This window comes from Acipenser ruthenus, chromosome 10 (assembly GCF_902713425.1).
Source record: "Acipenser ruthenus chromosome 10, fAciRut3.2 maternal haplotype, whole genome shotgun sequence".
NCBI lineage: Eukaryota > Metazoa > Chordata > Actinopteri > Acipenseriformes > Acipenseridae > Acipenser > Acipenser ruthenus.
The window spans coordinates 19,761,188-19,788,846 of record NC_081198.1 but is presented as its reverse complement, the minus strand read 5'-3'; the positions used below and the strand labels follow the sequence as shown (position 1 = coordinate 19,788,846).

Here is a 27,659-nt window from a genome sequence, read left to right as displayed (position 1 = left end):
TGTTCCTGTTTTTTGTCTGAACTCACTTCCTGGTGCCAGGACAATCACACATGATTCAGACTTTCATTGCAAAAGAACAGCTTTACATCCCCCACATAACTTTAATTCAGTAGTAATAAACCCCACCAAAATAACAGATACATTTAAAGTAACCACATTTAGTTTTCTAAACGCGTGGGACATTTTTGATAAAAAAACAGATCAGATCCAAACTTGACACATTGTTAGATCCCATCTAGTAAAAATGATACACAATAAGAAGAGAGGCAAGATAATGCTCCAGGACAGTAATCATACATTGTTATTCCAGAATCGCTTTTCTACAGTATGTATGAAGTAGTATTGAAATACAACGTGCCGTCACGGATGCTTTGTTTTTATACAGTATGAAGTAGCATTGGAATACAACGTACCATTGCAGATGCTTTGTTTTGTTTTGTTCTTACAATGTCTAGTTGCATATTTATTTATTAAGGTAGTTTTCCAGTTCCCTATCCACTGTAACTTATGTAAGCACTAGGATGTACAGTGGTTCTCTCTCAAAGTGGTGGTGGGACCCCCTAGGGGCTCACAAAGATAGGACCGCATCACAAGGATACCTACTCAAAGCAATGCCTGCAAAGCAATGCACAGCTTTCATATGTCAGGACTGCCCAGTCCCTGACCACCTTCCGGTGCCTCCTCAAGACTCACTTCTTCAGACAGCACCTGTAGAATTCCTCATTTCCCTCTGGACACTTAAGAACATAAGAAAGTTTACAAACGAGAGGAGGCCATTCAGCCCATCTTGCTCGTTTGGTTGTTAGTATCTTATTGATCCCAGAATCTCATCAAGCAGCTTCTTGAAGGATCCCAGGGTGTCTGCTTCAACAACATTACTGGGGAGTTGGTTCCAGACCCTCACAATTCTCTGTAAAAAAGTGCCTCCTATTTTCTGTTCTGAATGCCCCTTTATCTAATCTCCATTTGTGACCCCTGGTCCTTGTTTCTTTTTTCAGGTCAAAGAAGTCCCCTGGGTCGACATTGTCTATACTTCTTTTTAGGATGTTTGAATCAGATTGCCGCGTAGTCGTCTTTGTTCAAGACTGAATAGATTCAGTTCTTTTAGCCTGTCTGCATACGACATGCCTTTTAAACCCGGGATAATTCTGGTTGCTCTTCTTTGCACTCTTTCTAGAGCAGCACTATCCTTTTTGTAACAAGGTGACCAGAACTGAACACAATATTCTAGGTGAGGTCTTACTAATGCATTGTAAAGTTTTAACATTACTTCCCTTGATTTAAATTCAACACTTCTCACAATATAGCCGAGCATCTTGTTGGCCTTTTTTATAGCTTCCCCACATTTGTCTAGATGAAGACATTTCTGAGTCAACATAAACTCCTAGGTCTTTTTCATAGTTCCCTTTTTCAATTTCAGTATCTCCCATGTGATATTTATAACGCACATTTTTTTGCCTGCATGCAATACTTTACACTTTTCTCTATTAAATGTCATTTGCCATGTGTCTGCCCAGTTCTGAATGCTGTCTAGACCTTTGCTGCTGCAACAGTGTTTGCCACTCCTCCTATTTTTGTGTCATCTGCAAATTTAATGAGTTTGCTTACTATACCAGAATCTAAATCATTAATGTAGATTAGGAATAGCAGAGGACCTAATACTGATCCCCGTGGTACACCACTGGTTTCTCCTCTAATCAGTACTTTCTGTTTTCTACATGTTAACCACTCCCTAATCCATGTGCATGCATTTCCTTGAATCCCTACTGCGTTCAGTTTGAGAATTAATCTTTTATGCGGGACTTTGTCAAAAGCTTTCTGGAAATCTAAATAAATCATGTCGTATGCTTTGCAATTATTCATTGTTAATGTTGCATCCTCAAAAAAGTCAAGCAGGTTAGTTAGACACGATCTCTCTTTCCTAAAACCATGCTGACTGTCTCCCACGATATTGTTACCATATAGGTAATTTCCATTTTAGATCTTATTATAGTTTCCATAAGTTTACATATAATAGAAGTCAGGCTTATTGGTCTGTAGTTACCTGGTTCGGTTTTGTCTCCCTTTTTGTGTATCTGTATTACGTTTGCAATTTTCCAGTCTGTCGGTACAACCCGTGTCAAGAGACTGGTTGCATGATCTTGGTTAGCGGTTTGTAAATAACTTCTTTCATTTCTTTGAGTACTATTGGGAGGATCTCATCCGGCCCAGGGGATTTGTTTATTTTAAGAGCTCCTAGTCCCTTTAACACTTCTGCCTCTGTTATGCTAAAGTTATTTAAAATTAGATAGGAACAGGTCGACATGTGGGGCATGTTGTCCATGTCCTCCTTTGTAAAAAAACTGTGACAAGTAATCATTTAATATATTTGCTATTTTTTTCTTCATCTATGATTTTGCCATTTGTGTCTCTTAGACATTTAACCTTCTCTTTTGAATGTTCTCTTGCTGTTATAATATTGGAAAAACATTTTGGAATTGGTTTTAGCCCCCTTAGCAATATTGATTTCTATCTCTCTTGGCCTTTCTAACTTCCTTTTTGACTTGTGTTTGCAGTTCCAAGTACTCTTTCTGTGTACTTTGTTTTTGGTCCCTTTTAAACGCTCTGTAAAGTGCCTTTTTTCACTGAATATTTTTTTTAATTGATCTATTAAACCATTTTGACCATTTTGTTTTAGATTTAGATTGGTCTACTTTTGGGATGTAATTGTTTTGCGCCTCTAGTACTACATTTTTAAAAAACAGCCATCCTTTTTCTGTGGATGTTTTCTCTATTTTACTCCAATCTACTTCTGTTAGTCTCCTTTCATACCTTCATAGTTTGCGTATCACTCTTCCTTAATGCACTTTACTTGCTCTTATCTGCTCCCTATTTTACTGCATTTAATCCTGTACTTTAGAGAACTGTAATCTGTCACAAGTGTTATTTAATCTGTAGTATTTTGTATTTAATTATATCCTGATGTAACTATCACTGACACTTATCTGCTCCGTTATTGAATCGTGTTTTGTCAAATACTTGTACTTGCTAGAACCGAAGTCATTGTATTTTATCTTGCTCTTAATTGTATTAATATTTGTACTGTGATTCTTGAAATGTATTTTTGTTTACGACTGTAAGTCGCCCTGGATAAGGGCATCTGCTAAGAAATAAAAAATAATATAAACTAGACCTTGTATTTAAACACAGCCAGCCTAAGAATACAACAGTATGTATCTTTGCCACATTATTCATGTTAATATTTATACAATAATATCGGAATTGGATTGTTTTCTATTTATTACTCAACGGTGGGGTTGCACCAGACCAGTCTCTTTTTTTAAAGAGGTCCCAACTAGAACTAGTTAGAGAACTAGAAAGGAAGGTGAATGTATTTGACTGTAATGATTTCTTCCAGACTGTATACACTTGTTTGGGCAGGACTGGAGCACACCTTGCAGTGAGGAAAGCAAGACAGTATGTAGGCTTCGTTTCAGTCAATCTAAATGCTGCTTTGATCCATCTAGGATGTCTACATTTTAATGAAAGGTGTAGTATAGACGTAGTTAATACACCTAGTTTGATGTAATCTAGTGCTGTTAAAAAAAACAATTATCACTCAATCCTTATGTAACCAAGTTATGCCAAACAAAATAAATGATGTGTTTCATGTAACGGTGGTATAAAACAGTGTAGATAGACAGGGCCAAAACCTATTCTAAATATAAAATACAAAAGTCAGGGTAGGCGTCTGTCTGTCTGTCTGTCAAAACCTGCTCATGCGACCACCTGGTCTAAGTGACCACTTTGAGTTCCTCCCAATGATATTTGTGCTTTTATTTAACTGTATTAAGCGACCACCTGTCTAACGCGACCAGCGACCACAATTCTATTGCCCAGCAACAGACTCAAACCTGTATTAAGCATCCTTACACACGGCTATTGTTATAAAAAATATGGTTTTAAATGGTAAGTCCTAAATTCAAAGGAATGCGGTAACCATTTTAGCGGTCTTATCCGTAATCAATAAAACAACAGTGCTCTCTTGTAAAGGAAGAGAGAAACCGTGGAGAAACAAAAGTTCCTCTCTAGATGACAGAATTATAGTTATTAAACTTGTAAAGGCAGTAACTCTTGAAAACTTTGGCACTAGAAAGACGCAGATACAGCATTAAACAGAAAGAACTAGGGTTTGAAGTTTTAGGTTTTTATTTTTGTTCATGTGACCGTGTTTTGAGCCGATTCAATATCTTACACTGTTAATTACTAAACAAAGTCGTTTCTTTTTACCTTGATGCCCTGATGGACTTGCTGATTCTGTTTCACCTTCATTATTCGAACACAAGAGTAAGCAATAGCATTAATCACTTCCCCCAGATGCTACTTTAACTTGCATTTCGTTCTCGCACTTGCCTGGGAACTAGGTAGCTTCCAATGTGTCAGTTTCGTGTTGTGTTGTTCTTTCCCGCTAATTTAACAGAATGTTCTCATAATAAGGATGTGCGGCCTAAGACTTAAAGGCAAACCGTTAAAAGGAAAATAAACACTGAAAAATTCAAGCCATACTTATAAGAGTATGAAAACAATGTGCGCAATAATCAAAAAAGATCTTATGCTTATACTGGTGTTGTTTTCAGGATGCAATGAATCAACACGTACCTGAAAGGCAGACACAGGCATTGAAATTTGCAAAGGATTTAAAACATTTTGTGTGACCTGAGACGGGCAAGCATTCATTAAATTTCACAAAATAATTTGTTTTGTAAATGCATTATCTAAATGAATGTTATTAAATTACATACTTCTTTTTGTTCATATTACATCTGCTGGCTTTTGCAGTGTATGTAAGACATACATAATTACAGGAAAGCATGTCGGAGACAAATAGAAAATTCATATTCAGTTATGGCCCCTCTTAAGAGACCACCTGTGTTGAGGCCGCTATTAGACTGTCCCTTGAGTGGTCTCTTAATACAGGTTTGACTATATAATTATTATTTTTTTTAAGGATACTGATTTAAAACATGATCAGACAAATAAAAGAATGTGGTGTTCTGTGAAAGTGTAACAAAGTGATTTACCGTTGGTATTCTACCGCGGTGCTTTTAGGGAGTTGCACCTTCACATTAAGGTGCTTGTGCTGATACTAAAGGAATACCTGAGTAAGTCAGTGGTGGCTTATTACACTGTAAATGAGTATTTCATGTATTGAAATGGTTTGATGTTCCCACTGGAAATTACCATTTTATTAAAGATAACTAATATAAAACACTGTAACACACGATCGCTAATATAAAACCCTGTTTAGCACAAAATTGCTAATATAAAATGCTATTTAGGCAGGGTGCTGTGCTGTCTTGTGTCTGGCAGGCAGGGTGTTGTGTTGTCCTGTGGCAGGCAGGGCGCTGTGCTGTCCTGTGTCTGGCAGGCAGGGTGTTGTGTTGTCCTGTGTCTGGCAGGCAGGGATCTGTGCAGTGTGGCAGGCAGGGCGCTGTGCTGTCCTGTGTCTGGCAGGCAGGGTGCTGTGCTGTCCTGTGGCAGGCAGGCAGGGATCTGTGCAATGTGGCAGGCAGGGCGCTGTGCTGTGCTGTCCTGTGTCTGGCAGGCAGGGCGCTGTGCTGTACTGTCCTGTGTCTGGCAGGCAGGGCGCTGTGCTATGCTGTGCTGTCCTGTGTCTGGCAGGCAGGGTGCTGTGTTGTCCTGTGGCAGGCAGGCAGGGATCTGTGCAATGTGGCAGGCAGGGCGCTGTGCTGTGCTGTCCTGTGTCTGGCAGGCAGGGATCTGTGCAATGTGGCAGGCAGGGCACTGTGCTGTGCTGTCCTGTGTCTGGCAGGCAGGGCGCTGTGCTGTGCTGTCCTGTGTCTGGCAGGCAGGGCGCTGTTCTGTGCTGTCCTGTCCTGTGTCTTGCATACTGGGCGGGAGCCAGGTTCCTCCTTGTGGGCACAGCATCCGACCGCAGGATGAGGCGTTACCTGCAGTAAAACTGTAATGACGTGAGGGCACGTGGGAGCATGGAATAAACTGGGTTTTGCGGCAGGCAGCAAGTCTGGGCTGGACTGCCTTTTCTATGGCAGACAGAAAGAGACGTTTATTATTATCCCTGCTCAAGGACAGGGATGTAGTGCAGGCGTTGGGTTATCCGTAGTTACATATGTACAAATAATTTAGAAATTACATAGTGGGATCTGCTGGTATAATTATGGAGAATAGTTTAGGAAGGACATTGAGTAGAGGTGTAATCCAGCAAAACCTGTTAATCCAGCCCCTCTCATGGTTGTGCAATTCGTATCGCCCAACGCCCAGGACAAGATGTGTGATGAACACTAAGTTTTGCCGTTATACTTTGTACGCCAGACAAGTAGTTTTTTATTTATTTATTTATCTTTTCTATGTTCGTTCTGTTGCTAGAAAGACAGTCTGGTTATATTTCTAGAGAGCCACGCAAGTTTCTGAAAACTGGATTTCGGAAGTTGCCCCCCCCCCCCAAACAAAAACAAAAAACGACCAGGGTATGAAACCAGGACCCCCTTGCTACTGTGTTCCAGTTAGCCAGGATCTTGGGAAAAGATGTTAGATGAGGAAAAATAGCTGTAAAATTAAAAAAAAAGTATGTAATAGAAATAAACAAAAGAAACACAATTTTGTCTTTGCAGAATTTGATGGAGCCTACTGTAAATATTGTGTGCATTGTGGTAGACAAACAGTCAGAAATGCAGAGAAATTTGACTGGTTATACACAAGTGCTTTAAAAATCTGGGGTTCAGCAGTTAAACTGAAAACTTCAAGAAAAATCAAAATTCCACAAAGCAGCAGTAATAGTTGGCAATGAATTTGTATCTGTGATGCAACAAACTAAAACACCTGTACATCAGGAGTGGGATTCAGCTTCTAGAGAATATTGCTTATTAGTTGTACTCTTAGTATGTTACTTAAATTTACTAGCAAATGTGTTCCAAACTGCACTGAAAGAAACATTTCCTTAAAGTATGTTATACATTTGGTGAGGTGAGGTGAGGTTGAGGAATTTAGTGAACCAGTCAAGCTACAAGGCTAGATCTACCCCTGTTAATCACTAATTGATTTGTGTTCACTGTTAAATAATACCAAAATTCTATTTTATTCTGTTCTACTTTTTTGTCTGCGTCTTGTGCGATGGGGAGGGGGAGGGGGAGGGGCAAGTAGATTTTTAAGAATGACAAGTAGCTTTTTCTAGCATTTTGTCCCTTGGACAACCTTTTCTTTTCAAAAATCGCACTCCCCTGCCCTCTCATACCGACGTTCTCTATAATTCATCATGATTTTTTGGGTCCTGACCAAAACGAATGGTGTGATAACCTCTACAATCTGCAACCTGTCTTCTGGAATCCAGCATGATTTTTATTTCTCTTCTGCCTAAAATGTCATCATGTGATATTTTATTTTTTTCTTTTATAAGTTTAAAACTAGTATAAAAAACAAAATATTGTATATACTGGTATGTCCCGCTGGTGCTGGTTTTGAATTGTGCAGCTGTTGAACATAAAATAAAACCCTAAATGTTCACACAATGAGCTATTTAAAAAAAAAAAACATTTGCACTTATCAAAAGAGAGAAAACGTGAATGCCAGCAGAAAGTGCCTGAATGCCTCATGCAGGTACAAACAGGTGAATGTTTTTCTATGTTTCTATGGGAATGATTTAAATCGGCTTGTGTTAATAACAGGTAGGCCTACATGTTTTGTTGAGACATACTTGCGTTTCAAGTTTGCGGCAGCATTATTGTTTATTATACTGTGTGTGCCGTAATAAAATTTAAAAAAAAACTTTTGCAAAAAGCATTTGTTTTGTCATTTACCTTTAATCCAGCACACTCTAGTAGTAATAATAATAATAATAATAATAATAATAATAATAATAATAATAATAATAATAATAATAATAATACATTTAAATATTACTAATACATTTAAATAATACTAATCATTTTGAAAACTTTCAATGTTAATCTTACTTATTATTATTATTATTATTATTATTATTATTATTATTACTACTACTAATAAACCCTGCTTAAAGCAGGAAATCAATCAGGGGCGAGTTTATGAATCAGTGAAAGTTTCACGCCGTATTGCACACTGTACACAAAATGGAGCATTTTGTGGTGCGTGGAAAAAAGACTCCCTTTGGAACACTGATTGAGCCTCGCACTGAGGCGTAATCAGTGGTTTTTGCAATACCAAGCCCAAATTTCCCACCGACCTGCATCAGCAGCACTGCTACTGTATATTGTAATGCTCCATGAAAATAAACAGGTTCTCAAAGGCAGTATTCGTCCAAACTGTTTGTTGTGAACACAGGTAAAGAAATAAAGAAAAGGACCGCTGTCAGCCGCGGATCACAGCAAAGAAATAATAATAATAAAATAACTGTATTCTCAGTCTCTCACTTGCTCTCTGCTTCACAGCGCTGTTTCAAAATGATGATGCCAGAGAATATGTTCTTGTGTGAGGTATATATTTATATTAAACATTTTCCTTCATATAAAGTTACAAATTTTATGGGTTTTTTTTTTTCCAAAATAGGCAGTGTTAATCATGGGTATGTCAAACTGTATAACAGTGTAAGTGTAGTAATAAAATATGTCTTTAAAAAAAGTCTGCCAAGGCTATCGTTAGTTTAGACTTGACTGTAGAAGGCATTCAAAAACTCCTAGTTATCGACAGCATTTTGCTGTTCACTCTTATGAATAGCAGGTTGACGCTCAGGACCGATGAAAACTTTATGCTAGTGAGGTAATCGTTAACCTTTCTCTGAAATAGTCAAAAACAGGCCTTCATAGACGAAAATCGTTGGAGCTTAACGACGCATATGAATTCTCTTATGAATAGCAACTGCCGTTAAATAGGCGGCTATGAACGAAATCCGATCATGTACTCCTGTTTTCTCATTTCAACAGACGTTAACCCTTTGAGTAGACCCCTGAGTCCCTTTGGAATGAAGAGTCTACTAAATGATGATGTTGATAATAACAAATAATAATAATAAAAACTAATAATATTCAGAGCTGCTTTTCCAATTGTGAGAACTTGCAAAGAACATTCTCTGATGTTACTGTTGGAATCTGGAGATATCTCAGTCTGTCTGTTCCACTTGCATTTCAATTGCGTATAGCTATGGCAAAGTTTTGCATCGCCCTATAGAATTAACACATTTTGCTTCATAAAGTTGAATGAAACCTGCTGAATAATGTTACATTATTGAATTACATACTGCTTTGTAGTTTTCCATATACCTAACAAAAAACGGACAAATTAAAAATGTGACTTTTCGAAATCTAACTTGAAATACTGTACTAGTATTATGGTTTCCGGTAGACTTTTTCAATATCATTGTGTAGGTTCTTTGATTACATGATGTTAAATAAAAGATCTCTATGTTGCATTTTTTTTTTTTTTAATTAATTCTCAATCCCAAAATTCTAGGTGATGCAAAACTTTCAGCCATAGCTGTACTGTGTTAAGCTCTACTGTTTTCATGTTGCTGATGGGGCTGAAATTTAGTAGAACAGCCGTGACCAGGAGTGTTCCTAACAAACTTGTACGCCTGATCGAGTAGAACCCAGTTGAGCCCTTGATCCTGTGTATGTGTATGTGTGTGTGTTAACCAGAGCTGTGCATGGCTTGTTGTCGTTGTCTTTCTGAATGTGTTCCTTTGTGAAAGCTCTGGTGTGTTAGCTGGTGTCTCTGGCAGCTGCCACGCGCCCTGCCAGCCCTGCAGGCAGCTGCTGGTGTCTGGATTACAGTGCAGTGTGCTGTCTCTCCAGGGATGCACTGTCTCAATACCTTCATTGAGGAGCTACAGGGCAGGTGTGCTGGGGAGACTGGGGGAGACCCAGCTCAGCTGTCCTGAGCTGGGCTGCAGACGTGCTCCTATTGAGACAAACTCCATTATAGAGAACAGGCTGAACAATGTCACTATAGGGTTTAAATTAGGGGTGGGCAACAATATGAACATTTTGTATCCATATAGTTCACTTATTTCAATATCAATAATCTCAAAGTCTTCCAAACCATATAAAAATATAACACCATTGCAATATCAAGCATAATCTGTGCAGTTTGGGACTGATTTGGGCATGAATTAGTGATTAAACACACATTTGCTGAAATTGAGTTTACTGTTTGGGAAATCCCTGCACTATTAATTGAAAACTAAAAAGAAATGCAAGAATACAAATAAAATGTAATGTCCCAACAACGGTCAAAATATATACTGTACATAATCAGCGTTGTCACTGATCTTGCTCTGAGTCTTTAATTGTCGTAACTGCTCTTCATATTCAGACTGCCAGGCTAAGAGAGTCTGCTTTCTGCTCACTTGTCATTTACACTAGACTGTAAATGATGACCGACCGCTTCTGCACAGATACGCTGATTTCCGCACTAATAAAGCGAGCGAATGCCTGCTTCCGCATAGATCAGATGATTTCTGCACTAATACATTTTGATAATGTACTGTATTAACCCCTTTAGGGTCAGAGACATTTCCGCCTGTTTTTTACTGTTAGATTTGTGGCTATAACTACAAAGGTTACAGGTACGTGTCATACATGAAATAAATGTGCACACACTAGGTTTTCATCCAAAAAAGGCTGAAACTCACCCTGATCAATACAGACAATAAAGACCACCGAAAAAGATGCTTTTTAGAAAAAGCATTTTGTTTGTAAAAAATATTTTAGCTTGGCCAGCTCAAATCCGAGTGTGTACAATGAAACTTCAGCATGTGGCGACCAGGGCAACATAACCCTAAACAGCTCTGGTCTCGTTCATCTGCTTCACAAATACGAAAAACAAAAATCTATTAATCGGAAAATAGGTCCTTGTGCTTTCAATGTCGCCATTTCTTTTATTTTTGTAAAGATTTTGTGTGAAAATGTTTGTTTACTGAACCAAGGTAGGTCTGTCATACAGCGCAGCAGCAACATTCCAAAACACTTGCATTCAAGACTCTCTCCTAATTGTCATCTACCGGAAATACACAAGTAGGACCTCGTTTTAAAGGTCTGAATCTCCTTTCCAATGACGAGCAGGGCTGTCTCGCAGTGCCTCAGTAAAAAGAGTTTAGAGAGCCAGGTCGGCAGCGGGATATTTAACATTGGGCGGCCCTAAACCGCACAAATTATTGAAACACGGATTAACGAGAGTCTACTGTATACATATATAGACATTAACAGATATTTACATATGAAGCAATAACTTTAACTTAATTGTGCTTTGCTTTTACAATACCCATGGAGAAATTATTTCCATCATCAGCCACCTCAAAACCGTAATATTTCTATACTTCACTGCACAGACTTTGGGGTTGCTCATTTTCTAGCCAATGCGGAAGTAATTGAATCTTCAGGTGCTCTGCGTATAAATGCTGCCTCACGATACCTCTAAAGTATTAAGTACGGTGTCATGATGAATTTTGCATTATTTTGAAATGTGTTTTGATGTTTTAAAAGTACATCGCATTTATAGTACCGAAAGTTCACATTTTAAAAATACATTAATAGCAGAAGTAATCACACAGACAAAATGCAATGAGCAGCTGACGCGTGTGCATATCTCAAAATAATGACTAGTGCTTAATGCAACATGCAAATAGCGTTTGGTACCTAAATGGCAATCAATGGAATAAAATGGTTAGATCATACTTTAGTGTGTGTGGTGTTTGCCTACGATTGGTATGTATAGGGTTTGTTGTATCTTAATATAAAATAAACAGGATTATACTGCATTTGTATTTTTAGCAGTATTATCAATAAGTATATGCCTGCGATTGTACATTAATTTTATTTAATCCCACGATATTGCGATATGGGAAATTATCAATATATCAAAATATTGATATTGGTGCCCACCCCTAGTTTTAAATGAAATGCTGTATCTACATTTTCTTTCTTTCTTTTAATATCCTGTATAATGTGCTCATTCTCTGTTTGAGCTTGAATCATTATTTGATGTCTCTTTTGAACCATGTGTGTTGCTTCTGAAAGGTTTACATACAAGTACACTGGGGGCTAAGCTAACACCACCTCACTCCCTTAACTTTTTAGTAGTATAGAGGGTGGAGGGCACATTTAGATGTTCATTTACAATTGATCTAAATCCTGTCTTTAAAGTGGTATGCTTGCTCAAATGTGAACATGCAATTAAATAGGCAAAGAGAATGATAAGTTACAGTGTAAAATACAAGTCTAGGAAGGGTTTACTGCGAATATCTAATGCTCTAGTTAGATCACACTCTGCCGTCTTTCCATCTGCACCATGTGTGTTAAACTCAATGTCATCTCAATCCACTATCTAACTGGGTTCCATCTGCAATCTACAGTCCACTTTGCAAACAGACATTACCTCAAGACCACCTATATGTAGTGATGGGACAAATACATTCCAACAAACAGTGCTTCAAATGTGTGCCGAGGCAAACATGTTTGTATTCAGTCCTTTAACAGAATTACTGTATCAATATATCATATGAAACCGATGCATAAGTGACTTCTGAAATAAATAACACCCATTCTACTGTGGTTATTCTCATTTCCCTCTTCCAGTCTTTTTGCTAGGTCTCTGTTAAATTTGATTACGAGCTGCCTATAGCGTCCTTTCCATTGAATTGGTGCTGACAGATGCTGGTTTGATTTTACGTTGCTGCTGATGGAAACACACAGGACTGTTTTTAAATTGCTTTCAATACAGATAGAAAAAGATGTGGTGTACCATCAACCCCACTGTCCTTTCCAGGGCAGGGGGTGTAAGTTCCCTTCATAAGAACATAAGAAAGTTTAAAAACGAGAGGAGGCCATTCAGCCCATCTTGCTTGTTTGGTTGTTAGTAGCTTATTGATCCCAGAATCTCATCAAGCAGCTTCTTGAAGGATCCCAGGGTGTCAGCTTCAACAACATTACTGGGGAGTTGGTTCCAGACCCTCACAATTCTCTGTGTAAAAACGTGCCTCCTATTTTCTGTTCTGAATGCCCCTTTATCTAATCTCCATTTATGACCCCTGGTCCTTTTTTCTTTTTTCAAGTCAAAGAAGTCCCCCGGGTTGACATTGTCTATACCTTTTAGGATTTTGAATGTTTGAATCAGATCGCCGCGTAGTCTTCTTTGTTCAAGACTGAATAGATTCAGTTCTTTTAGCCTGTCTGCATACTACATGCCTTTTAAACCTGGGATAATTCTGGTTGCTCCTCTTTGCACTCTTTCTAGAGCAGCAATATCCTTTTTGTAACGAGGTGACCAGAACTGAACACAATATTCTAGGTGAGGTCTTACTAATGCATTGTAGAGTTTTAACATTACTTCCCTTGATTTAAATTCAACACTTCTCACAATATATCCGAGCATCTTGTTAGCCTTTTTTATAGCTTCCCCACATTGTCTAGATGAAGACATTTCTGAGTCATGACGACAGTCTGGGCCGGCCATCCTCTCAAGTACACACGCTGACAGCTGCACACTCCCTGCCTCACACACTTACTGATGCTCAGTCTGCAAGCCTTCCTCTGAAACAATGCAACAATGCTCGCTGATGGACTTACAAAAAGAAAACTTTTGAATTCTGAATATGAGCGTCTGATTTCTGTTCTGTTTGGATGCCCAAATACAAAAATATATAAATATATTTCCAATTTGATCCTGAACTTGATTTTTTTATTTAAGAAATGAGAGAATTATCAATTGATTGTGCTGTTTTGTTATTATTCTGTATATTGTTTAATAATACTTTGTTTGCTAATTAATGTGTTTTTTTTTATTATTTTGGAGAAGTGTTATGGATTGCTGAGTTATTAGGAAGATGCAATTTTAAGATTGTCAGGCAAGCGTAATAGAAATTGAATCTCGCTAAACTAGAGGATTTAGTGTTTGGTATTTGGCTTGATTATTATTATTATTATTATTATTATTATTATTATTATTATTATTATTATTATTATTATTATTATTATTAGTAGTAGTAGTTTATTTAGCAGACGTCTTTATCCAAGGCGACTTACATGGACTAGGGTGTGTGAACTATGTATCAGCTGCAGAATCACTTACAACAACGTCTCGCCCGAAAGACGGAGCACAAGGAGGTCAAGTGACTTGCTCAGTGTCAGAGCGAGTCAGTGAGTGAGCCGGGATTTGAACCGGGGACCTCCTGGTTACAAGCCCTTTTCTTTCACTGGACCACACAGCCTCCCTTATTTAACCTCCTTAAAGCCTGTTTGTCCTTGGCTCATTGGTGACTGTGCCCCTGTGAAGCCCACAGTTTGTGTGTCTGGAGGGTGAATGTCTTGGAATACACACTGACCGGCTGTTGCTATGTATTGGAAGCTAAGACTGGGTCAAGTCAGTGGGACGGCATTGATGCGCACTCTGCTTTGGAGCAAAGGTAGGCTATGCTAGTCACACTTGTATTATTACAAGCATCTTCAGAACTGTTTGTCAAATTGGGATACGATTTTGGTTCTATGGCACAAGTTGTATTGATTGTATTAGATTCTGGGGATACAGTATGGAGGTGCTTGTCACACTTGTACATGAAGGCTGTCTTTCTAATGGAGAAATACTGTAAATGTACTTGAATTTTAGTAATTCATAAACATGTAATTTTCGAATTGAGACTTTTTCACAGAATGCTTTTAACCCTTCGTGCAAGTGCACCCCAATGTGTTTAAAGTTAGTATATATCATAACATATTAATGAGTCATTTAGCAGACGCTTTTACCCAAAGCGACTTAGACCAGGAGGTGAACTATGCATCAACAACTGCTTCTGCAGAGTCCCTCGCAATAGGCCTCGGTTTTACGTTTCATCAGAAGGATGTATATCCTTACATGTGATTTTACTTTAATCACTTTATTTTGATAGTAAGAATATCCTTCAAAGGGCACATGGTACATTTGGACTGTAGTCTGCACAGAACACACTGTTCTCTGAGAGTTTCTTCAGTGGAAAGTTTTTAGTACCCCAGGAAATTTACTTAAATTACATAAGAAACACTTTTTTTAAGATAAACCAAGCTTGCAGTACGTATACGGCCAAAAAGAAACTAAACAATAAATTAGGAAACATTCATACCTATCAATATTCATTCACAAATACAATCTAATATTTATTTTTGTAGTATATATTAAAGGCTTTTACTGTTGATAGCAGTGTTTTGTTTTTTAAAACATGCTTAGCACTCCAATACAGAACTTCCTAAATAGTAATATAAACCAGGGTTGTATCTTTCTTTTTTTATTTAAATTGTAAGCTAAAAGCATTTCTCTATGTGGGGCGCATTTGTACCTCTTTCTGCATTCCCTGTGAGCTCAATTATTGCAGCTGAAGGAAGGTTAAAGCTAAAATAAGGCACAACAATTAACGTTTTCATTTAAAGACCGTCTGAATTTAAAAAAATGTAAAAACTCCCTAAAGTTGCACAATATATGTGCTGCAAGCCTTACCTTTATTTGAATGCGGTAGGTTTTTTTTTTTTTTTTTTTTTTAAACAGATATTGGGTTCATTTGTTTAGAGAATTGTAATGTACACTTTTGTAAAGTGCATTGTTTAGTTGACGGTAAACAGAGTTAGGAAATGATCGGCCTATTGTTAAAGCACAAACATTCACTAATGGAGCTTATTTAAGAGTTATTTGTGTTTGACACTGGGTTCAAACATGTATTCAAAAGGAAGAAAGTATTTTAACACTGAAATGTATGCTATTGGATTTATGTCTACATGTCATGTGACACACTGCAAGTAAGCTTTGTGTTTGAAATAATTACAGTTTATACAAAAAAGATCTGAAATGTTTTGAAAACTGCAAATAACTTGTTCAAACAAAACTACTTTGACAAGAAGTGTCTGCTATTGTTGAGACATTGAAACTGTTTCCTTCAAAACCATTGTGAAAACACAGTAATCAGTTCACACTAAATTAAAATATACTGTGTTACATTTCATAGAGATATGAATAAGACAATACACATTACTGTACAGTAGCTTTTATTAAGCAGCATTAATAACCTGTATACCAACTCACCCGTAATAGACGGCTGTTGTTTTGTATCGTTAGACAAGGCTATCATTCAAAAAATGTGTTTTTCTGTGCTTCTTGTGCCTGTCACACCCTGCATGGTGAACACCAGACTGATATCAAACACTCCAAACTGATATCAAACATTCCAAGGCTTGTATAGATGTTGCAGTTGGCTGTACTCTGAAACTCCTTGATTTGTATACAAATATTTATCAGGTATGTGTGATTATTACACAATTATGAGCACCCTCTGTATGTGTATGCGCTGGGTTTGTTTAGCATTGCAATCTCCAACTGACTCGATGGAATTACAGGCCATTTTTACACAACCAGGCTTGTGTACTGCAAAGATTGTCTCTCACTCTACTGTATATCTATGCTTGAAAGTGAGTGTTGGGGAACTACAGCTTCAGCAATGCGTCAAGATGTGCATGTACAGTACCTCCTGAACTTCCTAATAAAAAACAGCATAATATTTACAGCTCCAAGTCAACCGTGAATCCTGTTCCTCAGTTTTCACAAAGACTCTCCCAGTCTGGCAGCTTAGGGAAACGGACGTGTCTTTCTCATTCTTGTTTGCCTTCCCCATCCTTAACTGCGCAGCTTGGCCTGGAGCCCAGAATTCAAGTGACTTGCTCGCGATCTGCAGCCAACTTTCCATCCTGTAAACAAGGGAGGGAGTGGCAGCTGAAACAGCTCTTATTAACTCTGCACCCCTCCTCTGACAGACCAATATAGACACGCACACAAGCTCCGGCACAATACGTCTGTTAGTCTGCGTTTAACTAACACGTTCCTGCGTCCACTGGTTTTCCTGAAGGATTATTATTTCAGGATTCGTTTTACTAGAGCATGACTCTGAGGACCCTCCTGCCTTCCAGTAGTTTTGAAGAAGAGCGGTGTAGACTCGCAAGCAAGCTGTGTGAGAGTTCAGAAGATGGCTACTACAGCTCCTCAGGTACTATGGAAACCAGGTACCCTGACTGCAATTGGCATGAACAACTGGAGAAAGGATTCTTATCTAAAGGCTTTTTATGGCCCACAGCTTGAAAAATGAAAAATAATGTCATTTAACTTTATAGTTGTAATAAAACCGTGATGTTATCAATAATGTTTTTGCAAAGGTTATTGTATTGCGTTGAAAAATTATCGATAATCATACTATCGTCCGTTACCCAATATTTTTATTACCTCTACAGTGTCCAAGAAATGGGTTTCAGAAAGATAGAAGACAGAAAAAAAGATAAGAGAACAGAAACCTCTCATCTACAGTTTGCAAAAAGATGTTCACCCAGTCTGAACTATTTTGTTGAGCTATGTTTCGTTTTGGAGAAAATAAGCATTTATTTTCAATAGACTAGTTAGAAAGATACATTGGGGTACCCTGTATTGTGCAAAAAAAGTTGCAAGTAATAGTGTACTTTATTAATGAGTCATTATTTTATAAACGTTGCAACCCTACTTTTTGGGTTAAAAGATAAATTAGCAAGATCTGTATATGAAGATCCCAACCAGAGGTTACAGTAACATCCGATCTGTGTTGATCAGCAGCAGGTAGGAAGTGTTCAAACATTGTGTTAAATAATTATAAAGCTAGTCATTGCTGTCTGTGTCAAATGAGAAGCCACTTAACTTTCAACAGGGAAGAAGTACAGTAAAGAAGAGTGCTGTAATGAGTGATTTGTTTATTGCAATTTAGAACTTGTATGAACTGGAAAGCATTTTTTTTTAAACTTTTTTATTATTATTGTGTAGCCTATATTTTAAAATGTGAAAAGCTACCAAACAAACTTTCATTTGATTGTGTTTTTTTTTTTTGTAAACAAGTTAGCAATAACAAGACGTGTTACTAGAAATGTTCTGTATTATTTATTCAGCTGATAATCATGATAATTTAGACTAATTGATAACAGAAAACATAATTATCGTCCAACACTAGTTGATTGTTGACAGTACGTGTTTCACAGAAAGTAATCACTTTTGTTGTGCTGTTCTGTGGCATTGTGCTTGGGATTTGGCCAGGCAACCTAGCTGTTTGTTCCTGTGCAGATCAACGGAAGTGTCTGGTACAGGACAAGCTGACAGGATGACTTGTGATGTTTCGAGTACAATGCTACATTATTATTTAATCAAGGGAATATTTTCAACAGTTATACAATCAGCACTCGGATACCCGTTACCCAGATACACGTCAGTCGCGTTTTACCGCCCTTGTATTAAGAATAAAATCAATCCCCATTATATATGTAACAGATTAATGCACTTACCTGTCATTCTTTTGCTAAATTGCAATACCTTTTATGTTGTATCCAGTTCTGTGCATGGGTAACATTTTGATTTCATTTTGCTGTTGGATCATTAATGGGGAAGTTTTACATAATGCTACAATACGTACTGGATTTAAAAGTATGTACTGTATTGCAGTCCACGTGTGGTCTCTTTTGGCATGTGATATTTTCAGAATCATATCGTTCTGAATTAAAGTACTTCTGTTTAAAATGTAGTACTGTACCAACAGTGCTGTGTTATTCCCCCAACTCGTGCTCCAACAAATATACCCCTCTGGATGAAAACTAACAAAACAAAACAACTAACAGGAGGACCGTCTTCAAAGTTAAACATTCGAGACAGATTGCTGGAAATATCCTGCCTTGACCCTGCTGAATCAAATCTCCATGAATGATCTACCATCATGATCTATCTCTTTTGATATGAGATATAAGAAGAAATTAGGAAAGAAAACGGCAGCAGTACCAAAGAAATAAAAAACACGCTACAATATACTTCTCCCTGTACAGTTCATCAAACCCAAGTCCTATTTTTTCTTTCCGTACACAATGTGTGTGTGTGTGCAGGGCAGGGGGTTGTTTGGGTGGTAGGGGGCAGATTACAACGTGCTCACCTACATACACGTCAAATCAGATGAAATAATCAGATATGTGTCACACTCATTAACCATCACTGAAGTCAAAATTCTAAGGATCAGATATGTGAGTGCTGACTGTACATCGGAATTGAGTTTCTAGTGTTATTGTCACTCTGATCCTTTTGAGATTTAAGTTTCTTCTGCAGTTTTGCCAACTTTTTCTATGTTATTTTAACGTTTGCTAATCTCACTGGACAGACTGTTAATCGACTTTATGATCCTGAGAGTTTGAATTCGTATAAAGCTTTGGTGGGTAATGTGTACGGCACAGATTTACTTTCTTTTATTTAATAGAAGATTTTTCATTCCTTTATGTATTCGCAATTGAATTAGTACATTGTACACAGATCAGACTAGGGGGTGATTGTAGGGACTCTGACATGCTGTTTGCTATTCACAGTATATTAAATATTCAGTGAGATCCAGCTCTCTTGTTTTTTGCATTATACAGTTTTTTTTACTGAAGATTTATATATTCTTTGTACAGAATTATTGTCTGAAGTAAGATTTAAGTTTTTCCTTAAACACTGCTTTTATTTATATATCTATAGCAGACTCCACGTATAGGAACACCTCCTAAGAGAACACTTCAGCTTAGGGAACAACCTTGCGGTGAAGCAGAATTTTCTCATTTTAAATGCTCCCCCTAAAGCAGGGCTTCTCAAACTTGGTCCTGGGGACCCCCTGTGGCTGCTGGTTTTCATTCCAACTGAGCTCTCAGTTACTTAGCTAGACCCTTAATTGAACTGATAATCTGCGTAATTAGACCTTTTTACTTGTTTTCAGCTCTTGAACAGTTGCATATTTCAAGTTAGCTATAACATTTGATAAGTAACTTGAACTGCAACTGTTTAGAGCTGAAAACATATATAATTTTTGTGTGTGTCTTGAATATTGCTCCTATATTCATAATTAATCTAGAACTGCTGTTCCTTTTTTTAACATGTGTAGGGGTGCTGTGTTAATAACCATTGTGTTAAAATGCATGCTTGTCTTGAATAGTGGTCTTGTATTTAATTACTGTTAGAGCCGTAGGAGTGCTTTGTTAATGTAGTTTATGAACATACGCTTGCCTATTGCTTTTCTCTTACGTATTCTGTTCATTGTATATGCTGATGCACGTGTGTCATGACATAAGTAATACATACATTTGTATTTATTGATTCATATCTTGATTGGCCTTGGCATTGTATCCGCTGGTCAACTCTGTCTTACAGAACACTTCGGCTAAAAGAACACTTGACTTGCTTTCCAACGGGTGTTCGCTTAGTCAAAGACTTCTGTGTGTGTATTGTGATGGGGTATATGTTCCACACTATAATATGGAGGCTATAGTACCTGTTCCTAACCCCTGCGTCCTCCATCAGAGAAAAATGGCCGTAACTGTATGATTGATTGTTTGATTGGGGTCAATTGGATTAATTAAGCAAGCATTTAAAAGGTGGCCATTTTTGGTGAACCGGGGAAGGAAGGAGAGGGAGAGAACTCTCTGTAAAGCGTGTGTTAGGAAAGAGATTCCAGAAAAAACAAAGGCATTCCGGTAAACTGACCCAGTGCTACTGTGTTGACAGAGTTTGGATTTGTGATTTGGTTACGGTTATTTGTGTTTATAGGGGAACAAGCTTAGCTTCCCTGCTGATAGAGAGGGGGAAAAGTATTAAGTTATGTCCCCAGAAAGGGATTAGGAGTTTGTTTTGTTTATCTTGTTTTCGTTGTAAATAAACACTACGGTGTTTTTCATTTAATTAATTTGTTTGATTAGATTTTTACAAGCAACACATCTTCACAATACACACACATACACACATACAGACATACATACACACACACCCACACACATACATAGATACATACATACATACACACATACTGCTGCTTCTTGTGCTGTAAGTTACATTATGTTGTTACAGTAGACCACTGGAGTAAAACTGACTTGCTGCACAGAAAGTGTTGTTGAGGTACCAGAAGGCAGCAGCATCTTTTAACATATCTTGAAATATTTACATATCCAGAAATAGTTTAAACAAAAGATGTTGTTAGCGCCTAAACCAGTAAAGACAATGAACTGTAAAGCATTGGTTAATTACCAATCCTTTTAAGCCTTCGGTGATAACTGATTATAGTTTAGTAATATTGGAAAATAAATCCTTTGTTAGTTTTATTTGTGAGGGGTAGATGAGGTATTTTCCTTTCTTTGCTGCTTGTTTTATTATGTTCATGCCATGGTATGTGAGGGACAATGGCAGATTGATGCCATGAGATTTTCTCTCCAGCTCTGAGAGCATATTCCCTCAGGCAGGGACTGACAGTTGTGTGGTGTGGTGTGGTTTGATCTGTCATGTGGATTACACTAATATTCACTGCCCAGGCCTCCAGTGATGAAAGGCAGGAGAGGCTAGTGAATAAGTCTACTGCTTATCGGCTGTGTCCCTGACTCTTCACCCCCCCTTCTCTCTCCTGCAGAGGCCCTGCACCGGCCCTTCTGTCTGGACCCTGATGCCCAGGTGCTGACAGATGCAGTCCGCTGGAGCTCCAAGGAGAACCTGCTGGGGGCTGCCGAGAGTGACCCCAACCTCTTTGTTGCACTTTATGACTTTGTTGCCAGCGGTGACAACACACTAAGCATCACCAAGGGTAAGACCTGGAATTAAGAAACCAGTTCAACTCAAGGAAGTTCATTGCAACGGTATTTAACCGTACTATATAGCACCCAATTCTACTATGTTTTCAAGTGTTACAAAGACTTCCTATTAAAGACAAATATGTTGACTTAAAGTCTTCTGTGTTGAAATGAGTTTTGATTAGTATATCAAACCTGCGGTTTCTGTAATGGTGGTTGGTCTAATATCCACATACAGACATCATTAAAAAGACATTGATAACTTATCCAATGTTTCAATCGGTATGTGTGACAGGGTGGCTGGGCGGTGATGTCAAGGCAGAAGCAGGAAGGTAAACACACACCAAGTACTGCAGTTAAAAATAAATGACGTGGCTCGCCGTTTTATTTTTAAATAACAAAAATAAATAAAAAGTTCAAACAGAAAAAACTGTGCTCACAGAGCAAAATAAAAGGTTTAAACAGAAACAAAATCACGAACACAAAATGCACGATCAGGCTGGGCAATAGCCTTCACTGAACCTTTACGTTTTAGTTTTGTTTTGTTTTAGTTTCGTTTTTCTCTCACTCCTCTCGCTCACTCTCTCCGATCGAACACCCACCACGAGTGCAGCGAGCTGCAGGCTTTTATGCAGGTGACCATCTCCTGATTTAGCAACAAATTAAATCACCTAATTAATTCGGGAGATGGCCACCTTCTGCACGAGTTTATTAATTACTGTGGATGGGGTTTCCCATCCACGCTACTAACCAAAATAAACAATATATAAATACAAAATAATACAGGGACGGAAGGGGAAACCCTGTTCTAAAATAAATACACACATTTACACAGCAGGGCTCTCTACCGCCCTGCTACAGTATGTTTTATGGAATGGACCTGCAGCAGTCCAATATAAAGTAGCCAGGTTCTGAAATGATACTTTGCAACATAGACAGAAACCAGCCCCTGCAACAACCAATACAAGAAAATGAAAAGGATCTCTTGATACAAATTCAGGGCCCAGTCCATAATCCTGTATCATTCTGATGGATGACTCCACTCTCTCCCCCAGGTGAGAAGCTGCGAGTGCTAGGCTACAACCAGAATGGGGAGTGGAGTGAAGTGCGCTCCAAGAACGGGCAGGGCTGGGTCCCCAGTAACTACATCACCCCGGTCAACAGCCTGGAGAAACACTCCTGGTACCACGGGCCGGTGTCTCGCAGTGCAGCCGAGTACCTGCTCAGCAGCCTCATCAATGGCAGCTTCCTGGTGAGAGAAAGCGAGAGCAGCCCGGGCCAGCTCTCCATCTCCCTGCGCTACGAGGGGAGAGTGTACCACTACCGCATCAACACTGCCTCCGACTGCAAGGTGAGCAGGGAGCGTGAGTGGGGCTTCATGAGGGGAGAGTGTACCACTACTGCATCAACACTGCCTCCGACTGCAAGGGGAGCAGGGAACGCGGGTGGGGCTTCATGAGGGGAGAGTATACCATTACCGCATCAACACTGCATCTGAATGCAAGGGGAGCAGGGAGCGTGGGTGGGGCTTCATGGGGGGGGGGAAGAGTGTACCACTACTGCATCAACACTGCATCTGAATGCAAGGGGAGCAGGGAGAGTGGGTGGGGCTTCATGAGGGGAGTGTGTACCACTACTGCATCAACACTGCCTCCGACTACAAGGGGAGCAGGGAGTGTTGGTGGGGCTTCATGAGGGGAGAATGTAACACTTTAGGTATCCGTTATAAGTGATTTTATAAACATGTTATTAATTATACTATTAGCAATTATAGAATATGATTCGAAATAGTAATGCTATTGCACATTTTTGCCATTTTTTTTTTTTGCTATTGTTTATAATTACTTAACGGATATCTAAACTAAAGTGTTACCAAAACAAATACAGTTCACTATAACCTGTGTTTCTGGACATTTGACACTTGTGTAATGAATGGATGTGCACAACCTGTAGGAGTTCTGGGGTTATCTTGTGAGCTACAATTCCTTTAATAGAAGGAACATCCTCACCCTTTTCTCTTTGCCCTGTCTCCTCTCTCCCCCAGGTGTACGTCACCTCGGAGAGCAGGTTCAGCACCCTGGCTGAACTGGTCCATCATCACTCCACGGTGGCCGATGGGCTTGTCACCACGCTGCACTACCCGGCCCCCAAGTGCAACAAGCCTACAGTGTACGGGGTGTCTCCCATCCATGACAAGTGGGAGATGGAGCGCACGGACATCACCATGAAGCACAAGCTGGGGGGCGGCCAGTACGGGGAGGTGTACGTGGGGCTCTGGAAGAAGTACAACCTCACAGTGGCTGTCAAAACACTCAAGGTCTGTAGTGTCCGCCAGCAGCCTCCCTCCGATCCTCAATCACTTGTATTGACTTCATAGCAGGAGTGCAATAATGTTGCAATTCCAGCCGCTTAGTGAAATCATTAGACAACGATAAGCGATGACTTCCCGACTGGAAACATGAAAACTGGGCATTATTTTAAAAAGGATTCAACACTTCCAATTCAAATATTTCTAATTCAGCGAATGCCAAATGCAGTTGATTGTCCACCACTAAGCAATTCAACCATGTTGGTGTTAAAAATGTAATTGACTTTCAGGCAGGGGGGACTGCAGCTCCTGCTGTACGAGTATGGAATAGCTTGAAATCTGCAGCAAAGGACTGTGAGACCTGGTGCAAAAGTTACTAGTGGTGGCATTTGTGTTTCACTGATCTTGAATTCCAGGATAGCTGTTGCAGCACACAGTCGCAGTCAGTTCCTTACAAATGACAAAGACGACATTATAAATACAATATATTTAAATAATAGTAAAGAATCATATACAATCACAAATTAGTTTTAGTAAGTCAGGTTTAAAGCTGGTCCATGTGGGTGATGTTAAGTCTCAGGCAAGCAGGCAATGTATTCCAAATATGAGGGACTTGACTAGCAAAATCTCTCCATCTGAGGTTGGACTAAATGACTTTTAAATCAAAGCGAACCATTATTCAAAACTTTGGTATTAAACAAGTGTCTGTCCTTTTTCCAGTATATTATCAAATACTGTACCTGTCATTTTACACAAAGTTATGCTCATCATACTTATGCTGCCATCTGCTGTTTTAGTCATGCATTGCTGTTGGTCAGCCTCAAAGTAGATGCCTTAGAAAATGGCAGTGTTAATATGGTGAACTGCACCAGTTTGACTTTCCTTGATTTTCATCTATTTTTTAAATTATTTATTTAGTTTGTTTCAAGGCAGAGGAAATGGTGCCATTACTAAAACCGCTTCCCCTCTTCTCTTTCAGGAAGATACGATGGAGGTGGAGGAGTTTTTGAAAGAGGCTTCCGTCATGAAAGAAGTGAAGCACCCCAACCTGGTCCAGCTGTTGGGTGAGTGAGGGAGGGAGGGGGTGAGGGCAAGCGATTGAATTGATCAGCTGCTAGGTGAGTGAGGGAGGGAGTCAGGGCAAGGGCACTCCTGAATTGATTGCACCACTTAGGGGATCTCTCCTCCTGTTGCCATTATTTTATATACAAGTTGTACATTCATAGGATTGGACACTGATGAACACTAGTCCAGAAACCTTTATACTTTTTATAATTGCATGTTTAAAGTTTTGGATGAGTTATTACAATCTCACAAGAGCCACTCAAAACAACAACAAAACTATTCTACTTGCAATATTACTCACACAGATTGGAAGTTCTGGATGAATTGTTTATAGTATCTCAAGAGCCACTCAACAACACAGCAAAAAATAGATGACAATTCTGATTTTGTCACACACACACATTTCTTATAACACCAAGGAATGAACTTGACTTTTGTTCTTTATACACCTACCTCAGTGTGTGAAGTTCTGTGTGATTTACCTACAAGATGAAACGGAACTTGGTTGCTTGTAGTTGGTGACTGAGTGTTTTGACGCTGTCCCCCCAGGCGTGTGTACTCTGGAGCCCCCCTTCTATATTGTGACAGAGTACATGCCCCACGGGAACCTGCTTGATTACCTGCGGGAGTGTAACCGCGAGGAGGTCAGCGCAGTGGTGCTGCTCTACATGGCCACGCAGATCTCCTCCGCCATGGAGTACCTGGAAAAAAAAAACTTCATCCACAGGTGAGTGAGAGATCCATCACATTGCGCTTTCACTGGCAGGCTGTACCTTTTCACACAGCAGACTGATACATGTGTCTTCGTCTAAAAATGTACTCTGTTTCGTTTTAGTACTTCTGACGCTGATACTAACTATGTTTTGATAATCTGATTTTATATAGAGTATGACCCAAGCTGGTATCTAATCTCTGGTAGCTGCTTGACCCTGAAGTGGTGAAAATCGGCTTGTATCTTGTACTGCACCATATACTTTTTTATAGTTAAATTAAGCAATATAACTAATAATGTGATATAATTTCCATCTGATACAAAGACATTTCAGGTGGCTGTAAATGTCAGCCAGGCTCTTTTTGTTCTTGATTTTCAATGATGGAATGCATCTATCTTGCATAGAAACCCATACTATATGATAGAGAGAAATTTATCCTGTATGTTATCAATATCAGGGTCAACTATGTATTATAAATTCTGAGATTGTTATTGAAATTCTTCATAAAGCTAATTGTGGAAGCTTGCCGTAGTAGTCTCCTTAGCACGAAAGTAAGGAGCCAGTCAAGCTTGCAATGAAAGCCAGGTCATTTTGGTTCTTGATTGTCAATGATAATGCTGTTAATACGTTGATTGATAAGCAGGCTCTGTTTGACCCCTGCAGGGACCTTGCTGCGCGGAACTGCCTAGTCGGGGAGAATCACGTGGTGAAGGTGGCTGACTTTGGGCTGAGCCGCCTGATGACTGGAGACACATACACGGCCCACGCCGGGGCCAAGTTCCCCATCAAGTGGACCGCTCCTGAGAGCCTGGCGTACAACACCTTTTCCATCAAATCAGACGTGTGGGGTCAGTGCCACCAAACTGGCTTTATAGCATGTTTTAATTACAGCACTGCTGGCATTTATTGAATCAGCTTCTCAATCTTTTTAGAGGAAACCCTTTTAAAAGTGATTAGAGGAAAGGGCATGTTGACATGGTTAGTCTAGTTAGGAAGTCCTTAAGGGGTGTCCAATTTGATTCAAGGACCAGGAAAAGAGCTACTTTTTTATTTTTACTTATTTTGGGGGACATTAATGGTTATTAGCCAGTAAAATAAAACAATGCATTATACAGGCACCATGTACTATATTAAACTGACACCAGTTTGCCTCAATACAGCTCCTTCCCAAAGGTGGGATTAGAAAGCTGGTTTGGTTTAAATGTATGCAAGTCTTTGATTGTGCATTGACAGTCTGTGGTTTCTTCTTCTTCAGCTTTTGGAGTGCTGCTCTGGGAGATCGCCACTTACGGCATGTCTCCCTACCCTGGGATCGACCTGTCCCAGGTGTACGACCTGCTGGAGAAGGGGTACCGCATGGAGCAGCCTGAGGGCTGCCCCCCTACAGTCTACGAGCTCATGAGAGCATGTGAGTACAGAGTTCATCTATTAACTGCATGGGAGACTGCATCTACCCACTGCTGTATATAGGATTGCACTGCCCCATTGCAGACTGCATCTACCCACTGCTGTATACAGGATTGCACTGCCCCATTGCAGACTGCATCTACCCACTGCTTTGTGTAATCTACCAGTTTACAAAAAAAACCTGATTGTATCTGCTCCGGAATAGTTTTCAATGTATTGATTTCTTGTGTGTTTTGGTCTTCTCTCAGGCTGGCAGTGGAGCCCCCTAGACAGGCCTGCTTTCTCTGAGACACACCAAGCGTTTGAAACCATGTTCCATGATTCCAGCATCTCTGAAGGTAAGGCAGCCTTCCCAGAAAACGCTGCCCTCTCCCTCACCTTGTTTTACCTCGCTCTGTCCTCCCATTGCTGATCAGAACGTTAGCAGTGAAACAACATCGCAGAACACCGTTCTTTAACCCTTTAAGTGCATGGTGATCATGTAAAGGATAAAGCTTGATCAAAACAGCATCTCTTGGCTGTTCAGTTGTTGAATTTGGCCTTTGTCAAGAACTAACGCTCCTGTCAAGGTGACTTCACAGTAAATCTAAATTT

General features: G+C 39.3%; 1 protein-coding gene across 2 annotated transcripts in view; it reads left to right on the top strand.

Annotated features, from left to right (window-relative positions):
* The window catches only part of abl2 (c-abl oncogene 2, non-receptor tyrosine kinase), a 66,315-nt gene that overhangs the window by 24,599 nt on the left and 14,057 nt on the right, over positions 1-27,659 (top strand). The window contains exons 1-9 of one of the 2 annotated variants that reach the window (XM_034015813.3): positions 16,767-16,984; positions 21,416-21,586; positions 22,628-22,923; positions 23,617-23,889; positions 24,860-24,944; positions 25,495-25,672; positions 26,322-26,506; positions 26,914-27,066; positions 27,314-27,403. In XM_034015813.3, the coding sequence (XP_033871704.2) occupies positions 16,879-16,984; positions 21,416-21,586; positions 22,628-22,923; positions 23,617-23,889; positions 24,860-24,944; positions 25,495-25,672; positions 26,322-26,506; positions 26,914-27,066; positions 27,314-27,403 (1,537 nt within the window). In that variant the 5' untranslated portion in view covers positions 16,767-16,878. Of the gene's footprint in view, positions 1-16,766; positions 16,985-21,415; positions 21,587-22,627; positions 22,924-23,616; positions 23,890-24,859; positions 24,945-25,494; positions 25,673-26,321; positions 26,507-26,913; positions 27,067-27,313; positions 27,404-27,659 lie in introns of those variants that run through there. The other variant, XM_034015804.3, reaches the window with a different exon arrangement.